Source organism: Rhinolophus ferrumequinum, chromosome 21, assembly GCF_004115265.2.
Source record: "Rhinolophus ferrumequinum isolate MPI-CBG mRhiFer1 chromosome 21, mRhiFer1_v1.p, whole genome shotgun sequence".
In the NCBI taxonomy this organism is placed as follows: domain Eukaryota; kingdom Metazoa; phylum Chordata; class Mammalia; order Chiroptera; family Rhinolophidae; genus Rhinolophus; species Rhinolophus ferrumequinum.
The window spans coordinates 11,289,143-11,305,785 of record NC_046304.1 but is presented as its reverse complement, the minus strand read 5'-3'; the positions used below and the strand labels follow the sequence as shown (position 1 = coordinate 11,305,785).

The 16,643-nt window shown below is 53.2% G+C and overlaps 4 protein-coding genes and 3 non-coding genes across 9 annotated transcripts; 6 read left to right on the top strand and 1 right to left on the bottom strand.

Annotated features, from left to right (window-relative positions):
- The first annotated feature begins 470 nt into the window (after window positions 1-470).
- On the top strand, window positions 471-6,502 carry EIF4A1 (eukaryotic translation initiation factor 4A1). 2 transcript variants are annotated; one of them, XM_033091160.1, is made up of 12 exons: window positions 484-575; window positions 1,089-1,229; window positions 1,899-1,947; window positions 2,383-2,515; window positions 2,963-3,102; window positions 3,997-4,165; window positions 4,522-4,631; window positions 4,843-4,986; window positions 5,085-5,222; window positions 5,334-5,423; window positions 5,667-5,746; window positions 5,854-6,502. In XM_033091160.1, exons 1-12 carry the CDS (start codon window positions 553-555, stop codon window positions 5,996-5,998), a joined length of 1,362 nt encoding a protein of 453 aa, XP_032947051.1. In that variant the 5' UTR covers window positions 484-552; the 3' UTR covers window positions 5,999-6,502. The 2 variants fall into 2 exon arrangements, with proteins under 2 accessions (XP_032947052.1, XP_032947051.1); XM_033091161.1 differs by lacking the exon at window positions 1,089-1,229 and having other exon boundaries at window positions 471-575; window positions 5,854-6,159.
- Window positions 2,550-2,685, top strand: LOC117014133 (small nucleolar RNA SNORA48). The gene has a single exon (XR_004421437.1). It is a non-coding gene; the product is annotated as a small nucleolar RNA SNORA48 (small nucleolar RNA).
- LOC117014145 (small nucleolar RNA SNORD10) lies at window positions 4,284-4,422 on the top strand. The gene has a single exon (XR_004421449.1). It is a non-coding gene; the product is annotated as a small nucleolar RNA SNORD10 (small nucleolar RNA).
- Window positions 5,465-5,604, top strand: LOC117014118 (small nucleolar RNA SNORA67). Its single transcript, XR_004421424.1, has one exon. It is a non-coding gene; the product is annotated as a small nucleolar RNA SNORA67 (small nucleolar RNA).
- Window positions 6,503-6,625: 123 nt separating the features above from the next.
- On the top strand, window positions 6,626-9,081 carry CD68 (CD68 molecule). The gene is made up of 6 exons (XM_033091162.1): window positions 6,626-7,179; window positions 7,272-7,717; window positions 7,889-8,008; window positions 8,140-8,212; window positions 8,321-8,491; window positions 8,740-9,081. The coding sequence occupies exons 1-6, from the start codon at window positions 7,131-7,133 to the stop codon at window positions 8,871-8,873; spliced, it is 993 nt and encodes a 330-aa protein (XP_032947053.1). The 5' UTR covers window positions 6,626-7,130; the 3' UTR covers window positions 8,874-9,081.
- A 154-nt stretch (window positions 9,082-9,235) lies between these two features.
- MPDU1 (mannose-P-dolichol utilization defect 1) lies at window positions 9,236-14,505 on the top strand. Of its 2 annotated transcripts, none has more exons than XM_033091164.1 (7): window positions 9,236-11,081; window positions 12,355-12,420; window positions 12,593-12,725; window positions 13,061-13,146; window positions 13,277-13,380; window positions 13,549-13,659; window positions 13,796-14,505. In XM_033091164.1, the coding sequence occupies exons 1-7, from the start codon at window positions 10,979-10,981 to the stop codon at window positions 13,919-13,921; spliced, it is 729 nt and encodes a 242-aa protein (XP_032947055.1). In that variant the 5' UTR covers window positions 9,236-10,978; the 3' UTR covers window positions 13,922-14,505. The 2 variants fall into 2 exon arrangements, with proteins under 2 accessions (XP_032947055.1, XP_032947054.1); XM_033091163.1 differs by having other exon boundaries at window positions 13,262-13,380.
- A 60-nt stretch (window positions 14,506-14,565) lies between these two features.
- SOX15 (SRY-box transcription factor 15) lies at window positions 14,566-16,560 on the bottom strand. The gene is made up of 2 exons (XM_033091165.1): window positions 15,530-16,560; window positions 14,566-14,848 (listed from the first exon to the last, which is right to left on the bottom strand). The coding sequence occupies exons 1-2, from the start codon at window positions 16,048-16,050 to the stop codon at window positions 14,680-14,682; spliced, it is 690 nt and encodes a 229-aa protein (XP_032947056.1). The 5' UTR covers window positions 16,051-16,560; the 3' UTR covers window positions 14,566-14,679.
- Between the last annotated feature and the right edge of the window lie 83 nt (window positions 16,561-16,643).

Below are 16,643 nucleotides of genomic sequence, written 5' to 3'. Positions count from 1 at the left end.
TCCCACCCGCTAGGGTATGATTCCTAATTCCATCATCCCTGGTATACTTGGATCACATCGGGGCGGTGTCAGATCTGTCTATGCTGGAGAACAAAATAAAATAGGGGTCCAGTGGAGACCTGGAGCGGAGGTAAAGGGAAGTGGAAGTCCCGGGAGCCCGGAAGTCCCTGGAGGCTGAAACCTCGCCCCCCTTGCATGATAGGGCCTACTAGGCCACATGACTGAGATACTATCGCCTCCGCACGTGTAGGGGTGCAGGGCCCCAAGATGGCTGCCAGACCTCGAGGCCTGACTCTTGTATGTCACTTCCGTACCGGCGAGAAGAGCGGGCACTGCAGCCAATGAGGCCGCAGGGCGGGTCTTCACCTTGATAGGCGTTCAAGTTATCCAATGGTGGCTGCGTACCAGAGCGCCTACGAACTGACGTCACGCCGAGTTGCTGAGAGCCGGCAGGCGGGGCCGAGGCTGCCAAGCCAATGCAATGGCTGGGGCGGGGTCGGGCGCTCTATAAGTTGTCGATGGGCGGGCACTCCGCCCTAGTTTCTAAGGATCATGTCTGCGAGTCAGGATTCCCGGTAAGGAAGGCATTTGCAAGAGATTGGGGCTACTTACCCTGCCGCTCCCTTTCCAGGGCCCCGCGCGGGGGGAAGCTAAGGCCCACCGCCCTAGGTTCACCAGTGTTGCGGGGAAACCAAGCCGGGAGGACCGGTCCTAGGGGAAGGAAGGAGGGGGCGGATCCACCGCCGATGCTGGCACCAGGGCCTAGAGGGCGAGGACAGCCCGGCTTTTGGGGCCTAGAGTGCGAAGTGCGTTAGGACGCCACTACGCGGTGCGCGAAGCCCCGGCCCTGAGTGGCGAGACGAGGTCGCGACCTAGCGTGGGAAAGAAAGGTAGAGGTGGCTGGTCCGGTTGCCTCACTGCCGTAGGGCTCGCGCGCGCTCGGAATTCCGGAGGATTCTGGGGCGGTACCACTCGCCAAGATGGGGGGGGGGGCTTGGGTCCTCATGTCCAGCCGTTTCGTCGCGTCGAGATACGGGTCGGGGAAGAAGAAACCGGCCGTTCAGTGTGCTGGTTTTCTTGGCGGCCAGGACTGAGCGTAACCCGGAGGAGCAGCCGCGTGAGGCGCCAGAAGCCCACCCGGCGCCCGGGTCCATTTTGCCGCACAAGCCGGTCAATTGGCAAACTGCAGATGGGCAGGTCCACTTTTCTTCGGGGGTGAGCGCCCTGAGGTATGGGAGGGCGATGCCATTTCGCGACGGGGGCGGGCTGGATGTGGATTATTCTGTGGTGGGGGGAGACCCCGCCGGGTGGTCGAGGGAGCGAGCACATGGCGGTCTGAGATGCTCCCCTCCCCCAGTCAGCTTCGCCTCTTTAAGTGTTGTGCAATCTCCCCCCGTGCTAGCTCGGCTGGGGCTCATTGTGCGCGAGGCCGCCACCGCCCGCGGCCTCCCACATCCGGGCACCGCGAGGGGGGTAGATGGGCTGGAGGGAGTGGGGGAGGGCGCGGGCGGAATGACGTGGGGGGAAGGGGATGTCCTACCTTCGGATCTGGGAGGTGAAGGGCGGGACTTCCGGCGCGCTGGGGCCACGATGGGAGGTCAGGTCCGGGACACGTGGGCCCAAAGGCAAGCACCACTTCCCGGCCTCGTTAAGTGGGGCGCTGTTCCTCCAGCTTTTGAGTCTTGTAGGAGGGTTACCCCATCATGTCGGAGCGGCCTGACTTGAGCAGCTCCCTGGATGGGGCAAAGGCCTGACTCAAATGTAAAGTAAGGACTGTTCTAGGAACTGGTGGGGGGATGGGTCAGGGAGTGAAAACTGATGGCTGGTTGCTGGTAGGAAGAGCCTGGCTGTCAGGATTTCTAATGTGCCTCAGTCAACATTGTACTTTGAATCAACAGATCCAGAGACAATGGCCCCGATGGAATGGAACCCGAAGGCGTCATCGAGGTGAGATTGGACTCCTACCATCATTGTCCTTCAACTTTGGGAAGGGCAGTGCTAGGAAAGCAGAGCCCCTGGTTTCTTGGAGTGGTGATTCAGTGACTTGAGATTAAATTACAACCCAGGATCCCAAATAGTGAAGCCTTCCTCATAGGAAGTCTTAAACTGTTTTATAGTAATTTGTTTAAAAGGTTTATATTCCTGCGAGTATGTATAAAATGTGTCATTCAAATTGAGTCCTGTCCCCCCTTGTACAATCTCCAGTCTCAAAGTTTACAAGTGGAATGGTCCTTAGAGGGATTTTCCCAGGCCATGTAGAACCAGCTGGCTTCCTGGAGAGAGGAGAGGTGGTGGGCTCTGAAGCTTTGGTGAAGGCTTACAAGCTCCTGTTTGCTCCAGTGTAGAGGCCCACTTCTACTTTAATTTCTTTGCGTTCTACAGAGTAACTGGAATGAGATTGTCGATAGCTTTGATGACATGAACCTCTCGGAGTCCCTGCTCCGTGGCATCTACGCCTATGGTTTTGAGAAGCCCTCTGCCATCCAGCAGCGAGCCATTCTTCCTTGTATCAAGGGTAAGACCCCTCTGTTTTAGAACAAGTTTGGGACTGTCCCTGGTCTGGGTAGAGTGGTACCTTCTTTGGTGGTGCTTATCTCATATCAGCCAGGGACAAAGCAACTCCTTGTTCATCCCAGCTTGGCTGTTGGTCTGTGCCCATGCCTGGTTCATGCCCTGGACACATGAATTGCTAGTTTGATTTCAATAAGGGAGTGTTTTAGCTGGCTTATACTTGCTCTTTGTAACTGTATTCCTGGCCCAAAACCATGCAGTACTAAATGAATCAACCTTATCTGGCCTCCAGATCTGTTCTCATGGGGGTACTATGTTGTGATGGAGTGAAGGCTGAATCACTTCATGCTTGTCATGTAGCTTTATTGCTCTCATTAAGCGAGGCTTTGAATGTTCCATGATCTCAAAATGTATTCCCTCTACCACATCAGTTTTTTCCTGATTTGTTTAGGTTATGATGTGATCGCTCAAGCCCAATCTGGGACTGGAAAAACGGCCACTTTTGCCATATCGATTTTGCAACAGATTGAATTGGATCTAAAAGCCACGCAGGCCTTGGTCCTGGCGCCTACTAGAGAGTTGGCGCAGCAGGTGAGAGAGTAGCTTCTTTCCCTTCCTGAAGGACTGATTTAGAAATAGTTAGTATAATCCAAAATCGGTGCTCCCCAACCACCACCACCAACCACATTGGAAGAACTGAGGTGTATGGGGCAGGTGGGTTGGAGGGGAAAGAAAAGACCTAAAGAAAATCAGTTGATGATTTCTAGATCTTTTAAGACTTTCTGGGTTAATTATAAGCTCTTTCTACCGAAACACAATATGCGTCACTTCCTTCCACCCATTTCCTCAGTCAAATGGAAAAGCTGCTGGGTGGAGCCTGGCTGGCTGGGCAAGTTTGGTGGCTGTTTTATGAACAAAGCCACTGGCAATGGGCAGAGAGATACCTGATTTGTGGTGTTGCTCTTAGTAAGGCGCAAAGCAGATGTCCAATCCTTTGTTCTTACTAGCTTGATGGCTGGGTTGGTGGCCAGAGCCATTTTATGCCTGGGGCATGTAAAATAATGCTGGACTGTTTTCCTGGGTCTTGAAGGGGGAAAGATGGATAAGACTCGTCTCAAATAGATTATTAATCGAGGCTTAAAGTATCGTTTTAAAATGTTTTTTAAAAGTGAATATGACATAGCTTTTGTGGCACTAGTACAATGGGATGTAGATAAACGTCATTCTACATAAAACTGGTTGCTATGAGATTGAGTATAAGTGGGTCACATTTGGCTTTCAGAAAGTTAGGGGGTCTAGGATAGTAAGCTACATTGAAATTAGAGGGCTGTTAGTGAATCAGTGTGACCTTAGATGCATCTAACTTGCCTGTTTCTTACCTGAAAAGTGAGTTTTAATAATGAATGTCAGTGTGGAAAGAATAAATACAGTTAAAATGGGGTTTGACATAGTTGTCGCTAACGTGAGCACTTTCTCTGGATACAGATACAGAAGGTAGTCATGGCATTAGGAGATTACATGGGTGCCTCCTGTCATGCCTGCATTGGGGGTACTAATGTGCGTGCTGAGGTGCAGAAGCTGCAGATGGAAGCTCCACATATTATCGTGGGTACCCCAGGCCGCGTGTTTGACATGCTTAACCGGAGATACCTGTGTGAGTATCTCAAAGTTCTAGTCCTCTGGGTCACTTCCCTCTTCTGCATGCTTTTTCCCAGTCTTTCCACTTGACCACAATCTTCCCAGTGAGGCTAGTTTTTCCCCCTAAAAGAGTTGCTCTGTGATGAACCCCATGCGTGTCATCTGAGCCTGGCTTCCCTGTCTCGGCCCAGGTAGTGTTCTACTTCCCAGGGCTGTTGTCTGGACTGGCAGGGGGGCTCCCAGGCAAAGGATAAATCTTTGAATCCTGAGAGCACACCATCTGTCTCTTCCCGGTTCTTTATTGGGAAAGTTAAGCATGTTTCACATTTCCCTAATTCCTGTTGATATTTTTTCCTTTTTTTTTTTTTGTAGCTCCCAAATACATCAAGATGTTTGTATTGGATGAAGCTGATGAAATGTTAAGCCGTGGATTCAAGGACCAGATCTATGACATATTCCAAAAGCTCAACAGCAACACCCAGGTGAGAAATTTAGAGTCTTGGATGTATAGCTGATCCTTTGTGGACCGGTGTCATTAGGGTAACAGAAGAGCAATATTAAATGCCAGAGGAACCCATAAAGAATTCCAGTCTTTCTTTAAGCCTTTTTTTTGCATTAATTTCTGTTTTAGGTGGTCACCTAGGGAAGGTGGCAAGTATCTCCTGTCCTGAGGTTGCCCTTTTATCCCATTAGGTGGTTTTGCTGTCTGCCACAATGCCTTCCGATGTGCTTGAGGTGACCAAGAAGTTTATGAGGGATCCCATTCGGATTCTTGTCAAGAAGGAAGAGTTGACCTTGGAGGGTATCCGCCAATTCTACATCAATGTGGAACGAGAGGTGGGGCCCAGTGCAGGAGGCGGGCCTGGTAGTAAGTCCTTGGGTATAGCCCCTGACTGATGTTTTTTCCCACCCCCACACCCCGCTCCCCCCCCCAGGAGTGGAAGCTGGACACACTGTGTGACTTGTATGAAACCCTCACCATCACCCAGGCAGTCATTTTCATCAACACTCGAAGAAAGGTCGATTGGCTCACTGAGAAGATGCATGCCCGAGACTTCACTGTCTCTGCCATGGTGCGTTCTTACCCCACCCCGTTGTTACAAGCAGTATGGATGTGTCAGTGTCCTACTTACAGCCAGTTCTCAGAACCAGTGTGATTTACACCCTTCTATTTCCTTTTCTAGCATGGAGACATGGACCAAAAGGAACGGGATGTAATCATGAGGGAGTTCCGTTCTGGCTCCAGCAGAGTACTGATTACCACTGACCTGCTGGTGAGTGGGGGGTGGACTTTGGAGAAAACGGGGGAGGAATAAACCAAGGTGATTCCCTCTCCAGGGGGCCTACTAGTGCCCCTCTTCAGGAAAGTAGCAACTTGGAATAAAATCTGGCATGCCTCAGGTTTTCAGGGGAGAGTCAGATGTGTATTTCCTTTGCCTTTGGCTGCCTACATAACTGCCAAGTTCCTTTTGGATAGTGTCTCGCTCATGCTGAAGCTGTCATCTTTCTTGCCATAGGCCAGAGGCATTGACGTGCAGCAGGTTTCTTTAGTCATCAACTATGACCTTCCCACCAACAGGGAAAACTATATCCACAGGTGAGTGTACTCACCCAACCCCTCCCTTATGCCCAATCCTGGGCTGAAACTTCTGGTTTTTTTGTGTCCCGTATCCTCATGTATCCTAAGATGTCCTTGTTTTCCAGAATCGGTCGTGGTGGACGTTTTGGCCGTAAGGGTGTGGCTATTAACATGGTGACAGAAGAAGACAAGAGGACTCTTCGAGATATTGAGACCTTCTACAACACTTCCATTGAGGAAATGCCTCTCAATGTTGCTGACCTCATCTGAGAGGGGCTGGCCTGCCACCTCATGCCAGCCAGGGTTCAGTCCTTGGGCTGAGGAGCAGGAGGGGGGAGGGAAGGGAGCCAAGGGATGGACATCTTGTCATTTTTTTTCCTTTTTTTTTTCTTTGAATAAATGTCACTTTTTGAGGCAAAGAAGGAACCGTGGACATTTTAGATACCCTTTTCTTTGGGGTAGGCTCTTGCCCCAGGCGCCGTCTCTTCTCCCAAAAACACTAATCCATTTCCCTAGTCAATCTCCAAACCCCAGAGGCTCTTCCCACCCCAGCCAAATTCCTCTGAAAATGATTCAAGGGGCTATAATGTCACTCAACCTCATTTGCTGGACCAAATCAGGAGGGAAAACCCCTGAGTTAGGTGGCCCAGGGGATTGTCCCCAGGTGGGGGGAGCAGGGGAGAAAAAATGGTAGCCATTTTTACATTGTTTTGTATAGTATTTATTGATTCAGGAAACAAACACAAAATTCTGAATAAAATGACTTGGAAACTGCCTGTTTGGGCTTCTCATTTCTTTCTTCCCCTTCCCTCCCACCTGCAAAGGAGTGTGTCTCCCCTCCCCCCAGCTAACATTTACCCATTTGTTATATTACTTTGTTAACCACAATGGTCATGTTAAGTGGATAGAGTGACCCTTCTATAAGGGGTTAGGCAATCACCATCACAAGTGTCTCATGTGTCTCAGCTAAGAGGAAGTGACAGACGGAGGGGGGGAAAGTGGTAACTTGATTTTCCATCTTACTGAGTTGATTTTTCTCTAGAAACAGACTGCTGTTTCTCAACTGGTTCTATACCACAGAGTTGTGCTAAAGAAGACCAATAGGTCTGGGTCCCCAAGGATCAACTGTTCTAAAACTCCTAACTCATTCTGCCCACGTGACTTGGTCCTGACCACTCCCATTTATGTGAAGCTAGGGCCAATCATCTAGTGACAAAATTTTAATGACTAAGACTCGTGGCTGGGGTTGAGGTGCCTGAGTCAGGTTGCGGGGGTGAGGTTATCAGTTACAGGAAGTCAAGGACTTTCGTTTCCTCTTCCGAAAGAAGGCAGGGAATAGGATTAACTGAGCAAGCAGCTGGGACTGACACAACCTACTTGGTCTCGGTGAGGCTGGTCTGCCATGAAGCTGGTTGTACTTTTCTCCGGGGCCTTGCTGGGGCTACTAGCAGGTAAGACTGAAGGGGAGAGCCCCTGGGAAGAAAACAGCCCCTGGGAAGAAACCTGCCCCTGGGTTGCTAACCATTCTTTCCTCTGCTGAAAGCTCAGGAAACAGGAAATGAGTGGCCTCATAAAAAGTCGGCCACTCTGCTGCCATCGTTCACGGTGACACCTACAGCTACAGAAAGCACAGGAAGCACTGGAACAACCAGCCCCAGTACTACCGGGAGCCAGAGAACCACTACCATAGGCACCACCAGCCACGAACCCACAACAGCCACTCACAGTCCCATCACCACCACCAGCCATGGCAACACCACAGTTCATCCGACAAGCAACAGCACGGCCAGCACAGCCAGCACGGCCAGCAGCCCAGGACCCTCGACCAGTTCCCCCCACCCAGGACCACCTCCACCCTCTCCAAGTCCCAGCCCAGGCTCCAAGGCCGCTATAGGAGATTACACTTGGACTAACGGTTCCCAGCCCTGTGTCCACCTCCAAGCCCAGATTCAGATTCGAATTCTGTACCGAACCCAGGGTGGAGGACAGGTAAACCTGAAAGACAGTAAAAGACATGAGGAGAAGGGGGTGAGACTGCTATGGTTCAGAAGGGAAGAAGGAAGAGAAGGGACAAATAACAGGGTGGGGATGAAGGGAACAAGGCACCTTGGATGGCATAGCTGTGTAGCCTTGTGACGCTCTCATCTTTAACTTCCACAGGCCTGGGGCATCTCTGTACTGAATCCCAACAAAACCAAGGCCCAGGGGAACTGTGAGGGGGCCCATCCCCACTTGCTTCTCTCATTCCCCTATGGACAGCTCAGCTTTGGATTCCAGCAGGTACCGCACCCCCATCCCTCACGCTCACCCTCCAAGTTCCCGATCCCTACCGATCCCTTGCCACACTGCTTATTCTGTGGACATGGATACCTCTCCCCTGCTGCCCTGAGCCTTCCTGGTCACCTCCCCAGGAGCCACTGCAGAGCACTGTCTACCTGAACTCGATGGCTGTGGAGTATAACGTGTCCTTCCCGCACGCAGCACGTGAGTAACCTTCCCTTTCTCATCACTTGCACTGGACTCCTGAAGGGGGACCAAAGCTTGGGGGGTGGGAAACATGGATGTGGAGCTGACCCTCACTCACTCTTTTAGAGTGGACATTCTCAGTTCAGAATGCATCCCTTCGAGAACTCCAAGCCCCACTGGGCCAGAGCTTCAGTTGCAGAAATGCGAGCATCATTCTTTCACCAGCTTTCCACCTCGACCTGCTCTTCCTGAAGCTACAAGCTGCTCAGCTGCCCAGTACAGGGGCCTTTGGGCCAAGTAAGACCGACTCCTTCCTTCCTAGCACTCTCCCATGGCACTGCAAACCCCTACTCCAGGCTTATAAACTCCCGTCTTACATCCAAAAATGTCCCTCTTCAGACTTGTCAGCTGTCCTCCCCTTTCATTTACGGTTATCTAAGTGACCTTACCAATCTCCTACTTCCTAATGTCCCCCCACCTTCCTTCCCCCAACCTTTATCCAGCCACCACCACTGTGATGCCTACTTGTCCTATCTTTCTGCCAGGTTTCTCCTGTCCCAGTGACCAGTCCATCTTGCTGCCTCTCATCATCGGCCTGATTGCCCTTGGCCTTCTCGCCGTGGTGCTTGTTATCTTCTGCGTCTGCCGGAGACGCCAATCCACCTACCAGCCCCTCTGAGCATTTGTCCCAACACCCAGGGCACCAGGGGATGCCCTCATTTCTGAGCACTCAACTGACTCAGAGACAGTTATCTTCTTTCCCTCTCTGTAGTAAAGAAGAAAAGTAGATAATGCAACTGGGAGGGATGAGGGGAGATGTTTATTAAACGTGACAGATTCCCTGCCCCAACTCCCAGTGGGAGAAGAGTAAAACCTACTCAAATTTGTCTTTGGTTTTCTTTGTCTTTACTGACAGGATTAAAAGCTGTGAGTTTCTTGTCACAACGCTTTCTGTGCCTTCCATGGTTGAGTGTCAGGGAGCCAGCAACAGCCGGTGAGGAAGGATGCAAATGTCAAAGTGTGACCAAATACCCTCAGGAGTTCATCCCCCAAAGTCTCGCACGGCTGGTGTTGAATCTGCCTTGTTTCCCTTCCTCATTCTGGGGTCCCTGGCTGCTCCAGTTCCCCCTACCCTCCAACCCAGTGGGGCCACCCATCCCGGCGGCCTTCTTCCTGAACCTGATATACAATTACAGGGGAAGCAGGCAGCAATAGCAATGAGTGTGGGTGGGAAGGTCACACCTGTGTCATTTAGTTTCCAAAGGCTGTGCCAGTGGCTCTTTAGCAACAAAAAATGCCTGTCCTGCCTACCACGTCCACGGCTGGCTGAACGGCCTGATTAAACCCTGCCGCACCTGGGATGCTCCTATCTCACCTGCAGAAGGGTTTCATCAACAATGGGAGAGAGGGAACTCTGACCTCCAGATAGTCATTCTTTGCTCCTGGGAACAACATACCTCCAGCCTGTGCCACCCATGTGACCAACCCTGATGTCCTCAGTAGTGGTGTACTTAGTGGTAGTGGCACCCGCAGGGCAGCCTATGTCCAGATCCTCCCCAAGGGCCTGCCAGCCAGCCAGTTTGCACTACCTCTGATTGCCACTCCTGCCCTTTACAGGCCATGGTGCAATCACTGGGGGCCAAAACGGAGCCCTCCCAGTTGTAAGAGCCACACAAGGCTATATAGAAAGCAGTCAGTGGGACCTGCAGACCCTCCCCCTGAGGGCAGCCTGCACGTGGCAGGGCCCCACCACCTCAGGCATCCCTATGACCTCGCAGACTGTGGCACTAGGCACCAAAGGGCTGCAAGGCAGCACAGTACTTGCAGCAGGTGCCAGGCTGCCAAAGCATGGTGGCCAGGTCCACCTCCACAGGGGACTGCAGTTGGTGTCCCAGCGCTGGGTAGGAGAGGGCATAGCTCCCACCGGGTAGTCCAAGGTGCCCTTTCCCAAGAGGAGCTGCTGGATTCACTTAAGCCTTGCTTAAGTCCGTGTTCAGCAAGTAGTCAAAGGCGGCGGAGGAGCAGGCCCTGGCCCAGACGTGGCGCCCTCAGGCCAGTGGGGTGGGAGGGAAACCAGGGGACCCTGTCTGTGCTCCAGGGACGGGCTGGGCCCCAGAGGGGGCTGGGGTGGCTGTCCTCCCTTGAAACTGGTCTCACCTTCCCCACTTCCTCCTCTTCTGCTTGTTTGTCCCGGCCCAGCAGTTGCTGGCACACCCATCCGCCAAATCCTAGGCATACCAGAGGAGTGAGAAGCATGGGCCCTGCCCACAGCCTGGGACCCATGTTAGGCCGTATGGCACAAATGTCCTGTTCCCGCCCATGCCGTTTCCTCTGGAGAAGCAGAGACAACAGGAGTTAGAGAGCTACAGCGCCCCCGTTCAACTCCATTTTGGAGACTCACGCTTCTTCTTTCTTAACTTCGAACAATGTAAAGTCAGCTGGGAGAAGACAAGATGGCGCCTAGCAGAAGCAGAGAAAAGCCGGATAAATCTTGCTTCCAAACTGGAAGAGTAAACAAAGGCGCGAAAGATGGAACTGCGCAGGCGTACAGCTTTGGCACGCTTTAAAATTCGAACAGCAAGCAGGGTGCGTCCAAAACACGGTCTCTGGACGAGACCTATCTTACGCTACTGAAGATGGGATGGCGGTGGCGTAGGAAAGAGCGGGGAACACTGGGCGGTCCAAGTTAGTCGCGGGAAGACTAGAGGCGGAATGCCCAGAACGCGCATGCGCACCGTGAGTCAATGACGGTCTGGAGAGACTGGCGGAAGCTACCTTTGCAACATGGCGGCGGAGGCTGACGGGCCGATCAAACGGGTGCTGGTTCCGCTTCTTTTACCTGAGAAATGCTACGACCAAATTTTCGTCCAGTGGGACTTGCTGCACGGTGAGTTTTATTCGGCATCCAGTCAAAGTCCTGCTGGTGAGCCCTCGGGCCATAAGTGGGGAGTGATGCAGCCTAAGGGACCTCGGTGACTACTGCACGCTGTCCTGAGCGGAAGTTACTTCTGAGCGGGGCGGAAGTGTCTCGCGCTCCGTAGAGGGAGGACGCCATTTTTTAAGGAGAGTGGGAGTCGCCCGGTGAAAGTAATTCTTTGTGAAATTTATGCTTTAGCGACAAATGAAAGGCCAAAAGACTCAAATTGTATAAAACAGGGTTAAAATATGATCAAATAGTTCCAACCTTTAGGAGGTCGCTATACCTTCAGGAGCAAGGTTAAACTTGATTACAAGCCTCATGAAAGGCCAAAAGACTCAAATTTTATAACACAGGTCGCTATACCTTTAGCGGCACCCCCAAAGGTCCCTGTTATCCTGATGGCTTTCACTCCACGTTTGCTCATGGTCTAATTTTGGAATAACTTGCCTATCTTCCTCTTTATAGGAGGCAACTCCACAACAAGGCCCACTTTAGACATCAGCCCCTTTGCGAAGCTTTCCCAGTCTGCCCCCGTCAGTTCAAGTTACTCCACTGTGCTCCTGGAACACTTTGTTTTAACCACGTTCATGATCCTTGAGAATCTGACTGCCACTGGACCAAGGCACCTTGGGGAGAAAATGAAGGGCAATAGAGCCAGGGATAATAGGTTCAGGAATGAATGAATATGCAGGAGACCTGTCCTTGAAGAGAGAAGACACGTAAAGTGGATCACCTAGTTGCTCAGTGGAGGGGAATAAAGGATCAGAGGACTCTTGGGCATTGTTCAGCTTTATACAGGGAGCAGCGGAGAGAAGTCAGACCCAGGAGTTTAGATGAAATCTTCAGAGAATAGAAGATTGAGTCAGAAGCACGGAATGTAAAAGCTGTTTTGGAAAGTCACCTGGTCTGAATATGATTTGCAGCAGCAAGGACCAGGCCTTTTTCACTTGCCACCAGACAACACAAGGCTTTTTTGTTTGGGTAGTCAGAGTCTTAGCAGCGGCAGCCCACAGTAGTGCTTTAAAGTAAATTCTTTTTTCTTTAAGGAGAGCACAGCTCATAGTGGCCCATGTGGGGATCGAACGGCAATCTTGGTGTTATTAGCGCCACACTCTAACCAACTGAGCTAACCGGCCACCCCAACACAGCGCTTTAAGCCTGTAGGCCCGGACTGCTTCCTGAAAGCCCCGGCCTGGGTTCCAAAGGTCTCCTCTCTGCTTATCCCTTTTTCTCTTCTCAGTCCCCTGCCTCAAGATTCTCCTCAGCAAAGGCCTGGGGCTGGGCATTGTAGCTGGGTCACTTCTGGGTACGTATTTTATTTTCCTTTCCTGCTGTTGGGATGGGGGTGAAGTGCTAAATGCCACAAGCTAATGGGTCCCTTAACCAGAAGTGGGGTTAACATGCTTCCCAGTAGCGGTTGTGTTCAACTCCCAAGGGATATCAGTTTCTCAAAACTGCCTTTCTCATTCTTTCTCCAGTAAAATTGCCCCAGGTGTTTAAAATCCTTGGAGCCAAGAGTGCCGAAGGGCTGAGCCTCCAGTCAGTAATGCTGGAACTAGTGGCATTGACTGGGACCATGGTCTACAGCATCATCAACAACTTCCCCTTCAGGTGAGGGGCTTGCCCTTTATCTCCAAGGGAAAATGCCCACAAGTCTGATGGGGTTAGGGTGAGGGAGGTAAAAGGGCAGGAAAAGCTTAAGCCCTTCTGGAAATCTAGCCGTCATCTATGGAGGTGATAGGAGAAGGTGAGCATTCCAAGAGTGCCCGGGATCCACAGTGAGGAGGTCAGAAGTGGGGAGTGCTGGGAGGCAGGAGGTAAGGGATCAGTAGAGCTGTGGAGGACAAGGAGTCATCAAAGAATTGTGTCCCCAGATGGACAGGCCATCGAGGCTTTCCCTGCCTTTCCAGGCCCACTTGTCTTCCTCCCAACTCTTAACTCTGCAGCTCTTGGGGTGAAGCCCTGTTCCTGATGCTCCAGACAGTCACCATCTGCTTCCTGGTCCTGCACTACAGAGGACAGACTGTGAAAGGTGCTGGGGATTTAGACGAGGCTGTGGCTCTTGGGAGCCCTGCTGGGAACTCAGGCCTCGGGAAGCCAGAGGACTCCAGAGGTTGATGAGGACTCCTTGTCTCCCTGACCCCAAGGTGTCGCTTTCCTAGCGTGTTATGCCCTGGTCCTGCTGGTGCTGCTTTCACCACTGACGCCCATGGCTGTAGTCACCCTGCTCCAGGCCTCCAATGTGCCTGCTGTGGTGGTGGGGAAGGTTGGTACTGGGAGCAAAGGGAAAAAATGTTGGGAGGGGGTGTTTGGGGAGGTTCAGAGTAGAAGCTCAGTGTGGGGGTGTTGGACTAAAGGGAATGTGGGAATCTGTGATGGAAACACATAGGAAGGATTCAAATGACAGAACAAAGGGTCTCAACTCCTCCTATAGCTGCTGCAGGCAGCCACCAATTACCACAACGGACACACGGGCCAGCTCTCAGCCATCACAGTCTTTTTGCTCTTTGGGGGCTCCCTGGCGCGAATCTTCACTTCCATTCAGGTGAGTGCACATTCTTCCCTCTAGAGGGCGTTAAAATCTCATCTTACCTGTCCCAGCTGAGGATTCAAAGCTGCCCCCTCTCTGGAGCCTTTTTTGGGGCTTGGCTGAAGAGTGACCCTAACTGTCTCACATCCAGGAAACTGGAGACCTCCTCATGGCTGGAACCTTTGTGGTCTCTTCTCTCTGCAACGGCCTCATTGCTGCCCAGCTTCTCTTCTACTGGAATGCAAAGGCACCCCACAAGAAGAAAAAGGAGCAGTAGGGCTGCGTTGGCTCCTAGACTCCGTTCCATGCTTCCCTTCATCTACCCAACCTCAGGGTCCTTCCCATCTCCGCCAATCTGCTGGTGTGACTTAATCATTCCCCGTTCCTCTGTAGCTGCAACTTGAGCCAGGGTTTGTTTTTAGTGGAAATGTATAGTCGGTGGACCCAGATCCTTAGAAAAGGATACAGGCAGATTTTCAGGCTCACATTTTGACATTGTGTGCTGTCCTGTGTATGCATTATTAACTCATTTAATTATTTGGCTGTGATTCCTCCGTTAGCAATTTCCAGCTACTTACCTATTGTGGGCAAGTCTTGCTGTCCCCTCCCCCGCCCCCCCATCTCCCACTTCTTAGAGGACAGCCCGGACAGTGGAAAGGACTAGGGGCTTACGCCTGCCCGGGACTGTCTCCTGGACCCCAGTGCTGGGTGGGGGGAGGATGGAGAATGACTCAGGCAGGGCCCCAGGGTGGGGTGAGGAGGTTCCTGCACTGGCAGGTCCAGGCGGAAGGGAGTGGAGACCGTGCTGGTTCCTGCTGCAGAGAGAGGAACAGATGGGGCAATAAAGACTCAGAGACATGGTTTACTTGTACAAAACCGTGTTCGTCCTACAAAACAAATGTGTTGCTCCCTCTGGCCTTGGAGGGGGAGTGGGGGTGGAAAGCACAGGCCTCCAACAGTGCCAAAGGAGTTTGCAGTGGTTCTGAGTGGAAAAGGAGGTTGGAGCCCTTCCTGGGAGGTCCATGTCCATGGCAGTTAGAGGTGAGCTAGGGGCATGGGGGCCCCAGAAAGAGAAGGGTTGTATGGAGTGGGAGATCCTGGGGTTGGGTAAGGGTTATAAGGGGGGAGCAGCTCCCCCTGGAGCCTAGGGTTACTCTGATGGAGGGAGCACGGTGAGGGGGCCTCCGGTTTACTGTGGGAAGAGCTGCAAAGAGAGAAACCGGGGTTAGAGCGTGCTTCCCTGGGTTGGAGGTGCCAGGCAGGGTCCCCAACACCCATGTGAGGGCAGGTCTGACTAGTTCGTGGGCAGACAAGTGGAACCTACCCGTCCCTGGCTATCTGGGCCCCACTGGGTACCACAGGTCCAGAACCAGAACCCAGGCTTGCTTAGAGCAGCGCAGCCTTGTTGGGGCAGGCTTAACAGTGAGCTTGTGTGCTGCGTGCCTGTTTTCCAAAATTTCCTCTTTTGGGGCAGCAGGCCAGAAAGGGGCAGAGTTGGGCTTGGCCTCTCCTTGCCCCGGAGGCTGGGAGAGGAAGCTGGGTCACACCAGGGCCAGAATGGGGGTGGGAGGAGACAGGAAATCCAGGTAGGTAACGAACACGATCAACATCCAAGGGGCTGTGGTCTTGCCCCTGCAGGGCTGCTGCTGCCAGGCTGAAATGAGAATTCCTCTAGGAAAACCCTCCTTCCCGACCCTGCACAAGGCGCTGCAGTGCAGGGGGTGGTACTCCCCAAAACCTCAACTGCAGCCCCCAAACTCCCAGGAGTGGCCTCTTGCTTGGGTGGGCTCCGGGCCCCTGCCAGCAGGATATCTGGTATCCGCCCCGCCCAAGCTTCAGGAGGGGGACAGTGTCTCCTTCCTCACCCCGCTCCCTAGTCACTCACCCGTAACCGCCAGGCAGGTAGACTGTCGAGTAGTTGGGGGGCTGGTACCCAAAGCCTCTGCCTCCCTGAGTGGTCGCGTACCCGGGTCCCCAGGCCGGCCCGCTGCCGCTTCCCTGGCCGAAGTGGAGCGGCCCGGCGCCCGCGTTCTTGATCTTGCGCCGAGGCCGGTACTTGTAGTCCGGGTAGTCGCGGAGGTGCCGGGCCCGCAGCCGTTTGGCCTCCTCCACGAAGGGCCGCTTCTCGTCCTCACCCAGCAGCTTCCACTGCGCGCCCAGGCGCTTGGATATCTCCGAGTTGTGCATCTTTGGGTTTTGCTGCGCCATCTGGCGGCGCTGAGCGGAGCTCCACACCATGAACGCGTTCATGGGCCGCTTCACCTTCTCCAAAGGAAGGCCCCCGGAGACCACAGGGCTCCCAGCGCTTTCCCGCTCCTGGGAGCTCGAGGACGAGGAGGCAGGGGCCGTGGGAGCGGGCGGTTCCAGGCTCCAGGCCTGGTCGTGTGAGGGGCCGGGTAGCGCCATGGGGGTGAGGGAAGACTTAAGAGGGCGCCTACACAACCCTCCAAAGCGACACGTTGATCCCCAAACCCAGTATCCTTAAAATAGAAAGGCCTTCCTAGTCTGGAGTCGTTCCAGGGAAACTCGTGTCTTTGAAAAGTATGTATCGTCTCCAACTTCAGAGCCCCTCCTTAGGCTGGAGCCCCGGCTCCCTACCAAGCCGGCAGCTTTGGGAGAGTCCAGCGCAAAATCCGCTGTCTGGTACCCGGTACACGACAGGTTGCTCTCTCCTTGCCGTGTTGCCCAGGCCCAGTCCGGCGTGCCCTACCTGCGGCTGGCTCCCGGCCGGCTGTTCGGTGGAGGTGGTCAGCTTCGCGCTCAGTCTCTGGAGTGTCGCAGCTGCTGGGCGGCGCGCGCCAGGTGCCACAGCACTCACACCGGGCCTCAGCGTCTGTGGCTGGCGGGTGGGCCAGGCCCAGGAACAACTTTTAACGACTGACTCCTCCCCTCTCCCTCCCAGCGGACCGCACCTACTGAAGAGCGCCAACATCCCCCTCCCTTAGGCAGACCCAGGTGTCACGTTCTTCCCAGCCCCCAACACCCCTTCAGGGTACCAC

Excerpts from the sequence above, each read along its gene's own strand:
- EIF4A1 (XM_033091160.1), top strand. The coding sequence starts at position 553 with ATGTCTGCGAGTCAGGATTCCCG. Across the intron at positions 2,516-2,962 it reads CATTCTTCCTTGTATCAAGG|GTTATGATGTGATCGCTCAA; the intron begins GTAAGACCCCTC and ends TGATTTGTTTAG. Across the intron at positions 4,166-4,521 it reads GCTTAACCGGAGATACCTGT|CTCCCAAATACATCAAGATG; the intron begins GTGAGTATCTCA and ends TTTTTTTTGTAG.
- SOX15 (XM_033091165.1), bottom strand. The coding sequence starts at position 16,050 with ATGGCGCTACCCGGCCCCTCACACGACCAGGCCTGGAGCCTGGAACCG. Across the intron at positions 14,849-15,529 it reads TACCTGCCTGGCGGTTACGG|CTCTTCCCACAGTAAACCGG; the intron begins GTGAGTGACTAG and ends CTCTCTTTGCAG.
- CD68 (XM_033091162.1), top strand. The coding sequence starts at position 7,131 with ATGAAGCTGGTTGTACTTTTCTCCGGGGCCTTGCTGGGGCTACTAGCA. Across the intron at positions 7,180-7,271 it reads CTTGCTGGGGCTACTAGCAG|CTCAGGAAACAGGAAATGAG; the intron begins GTAAGACTGAAG and ends CTCTGCTGAAAG. Across the intron at positions 8,492-8,739 it reads TACAGGGGCCTTTGGGCCAA|GTTTCTCCTGTCCCAGTGAC; the intron begins GTAAGACCGACT and ends TCTTTCTGCCAG.
- MPDU1 (XM_033091163.1), top strand. The coding sequence starts at position 10,979 with ATGGCGGCGGAGGCTGACGGGCCGATCAAACGGGTGCTGGTTCCGCTT. Across the intron at positions 12,726-13,060 it reads ATCAACAACTTCCCCTTCAG|CTCTTGGGGTGAAGCCCTGT; the intron begins GTGAGGGGCTTG and ends TTAACTCTGCAG. Across the intron at positions 13,381-13,548 it reads CTGCTGTGGTGGTGGGGAAG|CTGCTGCAGGCAGCCACCAA; the intron begins GTTGGTACTGGG and ends CTCCTCCTATAG.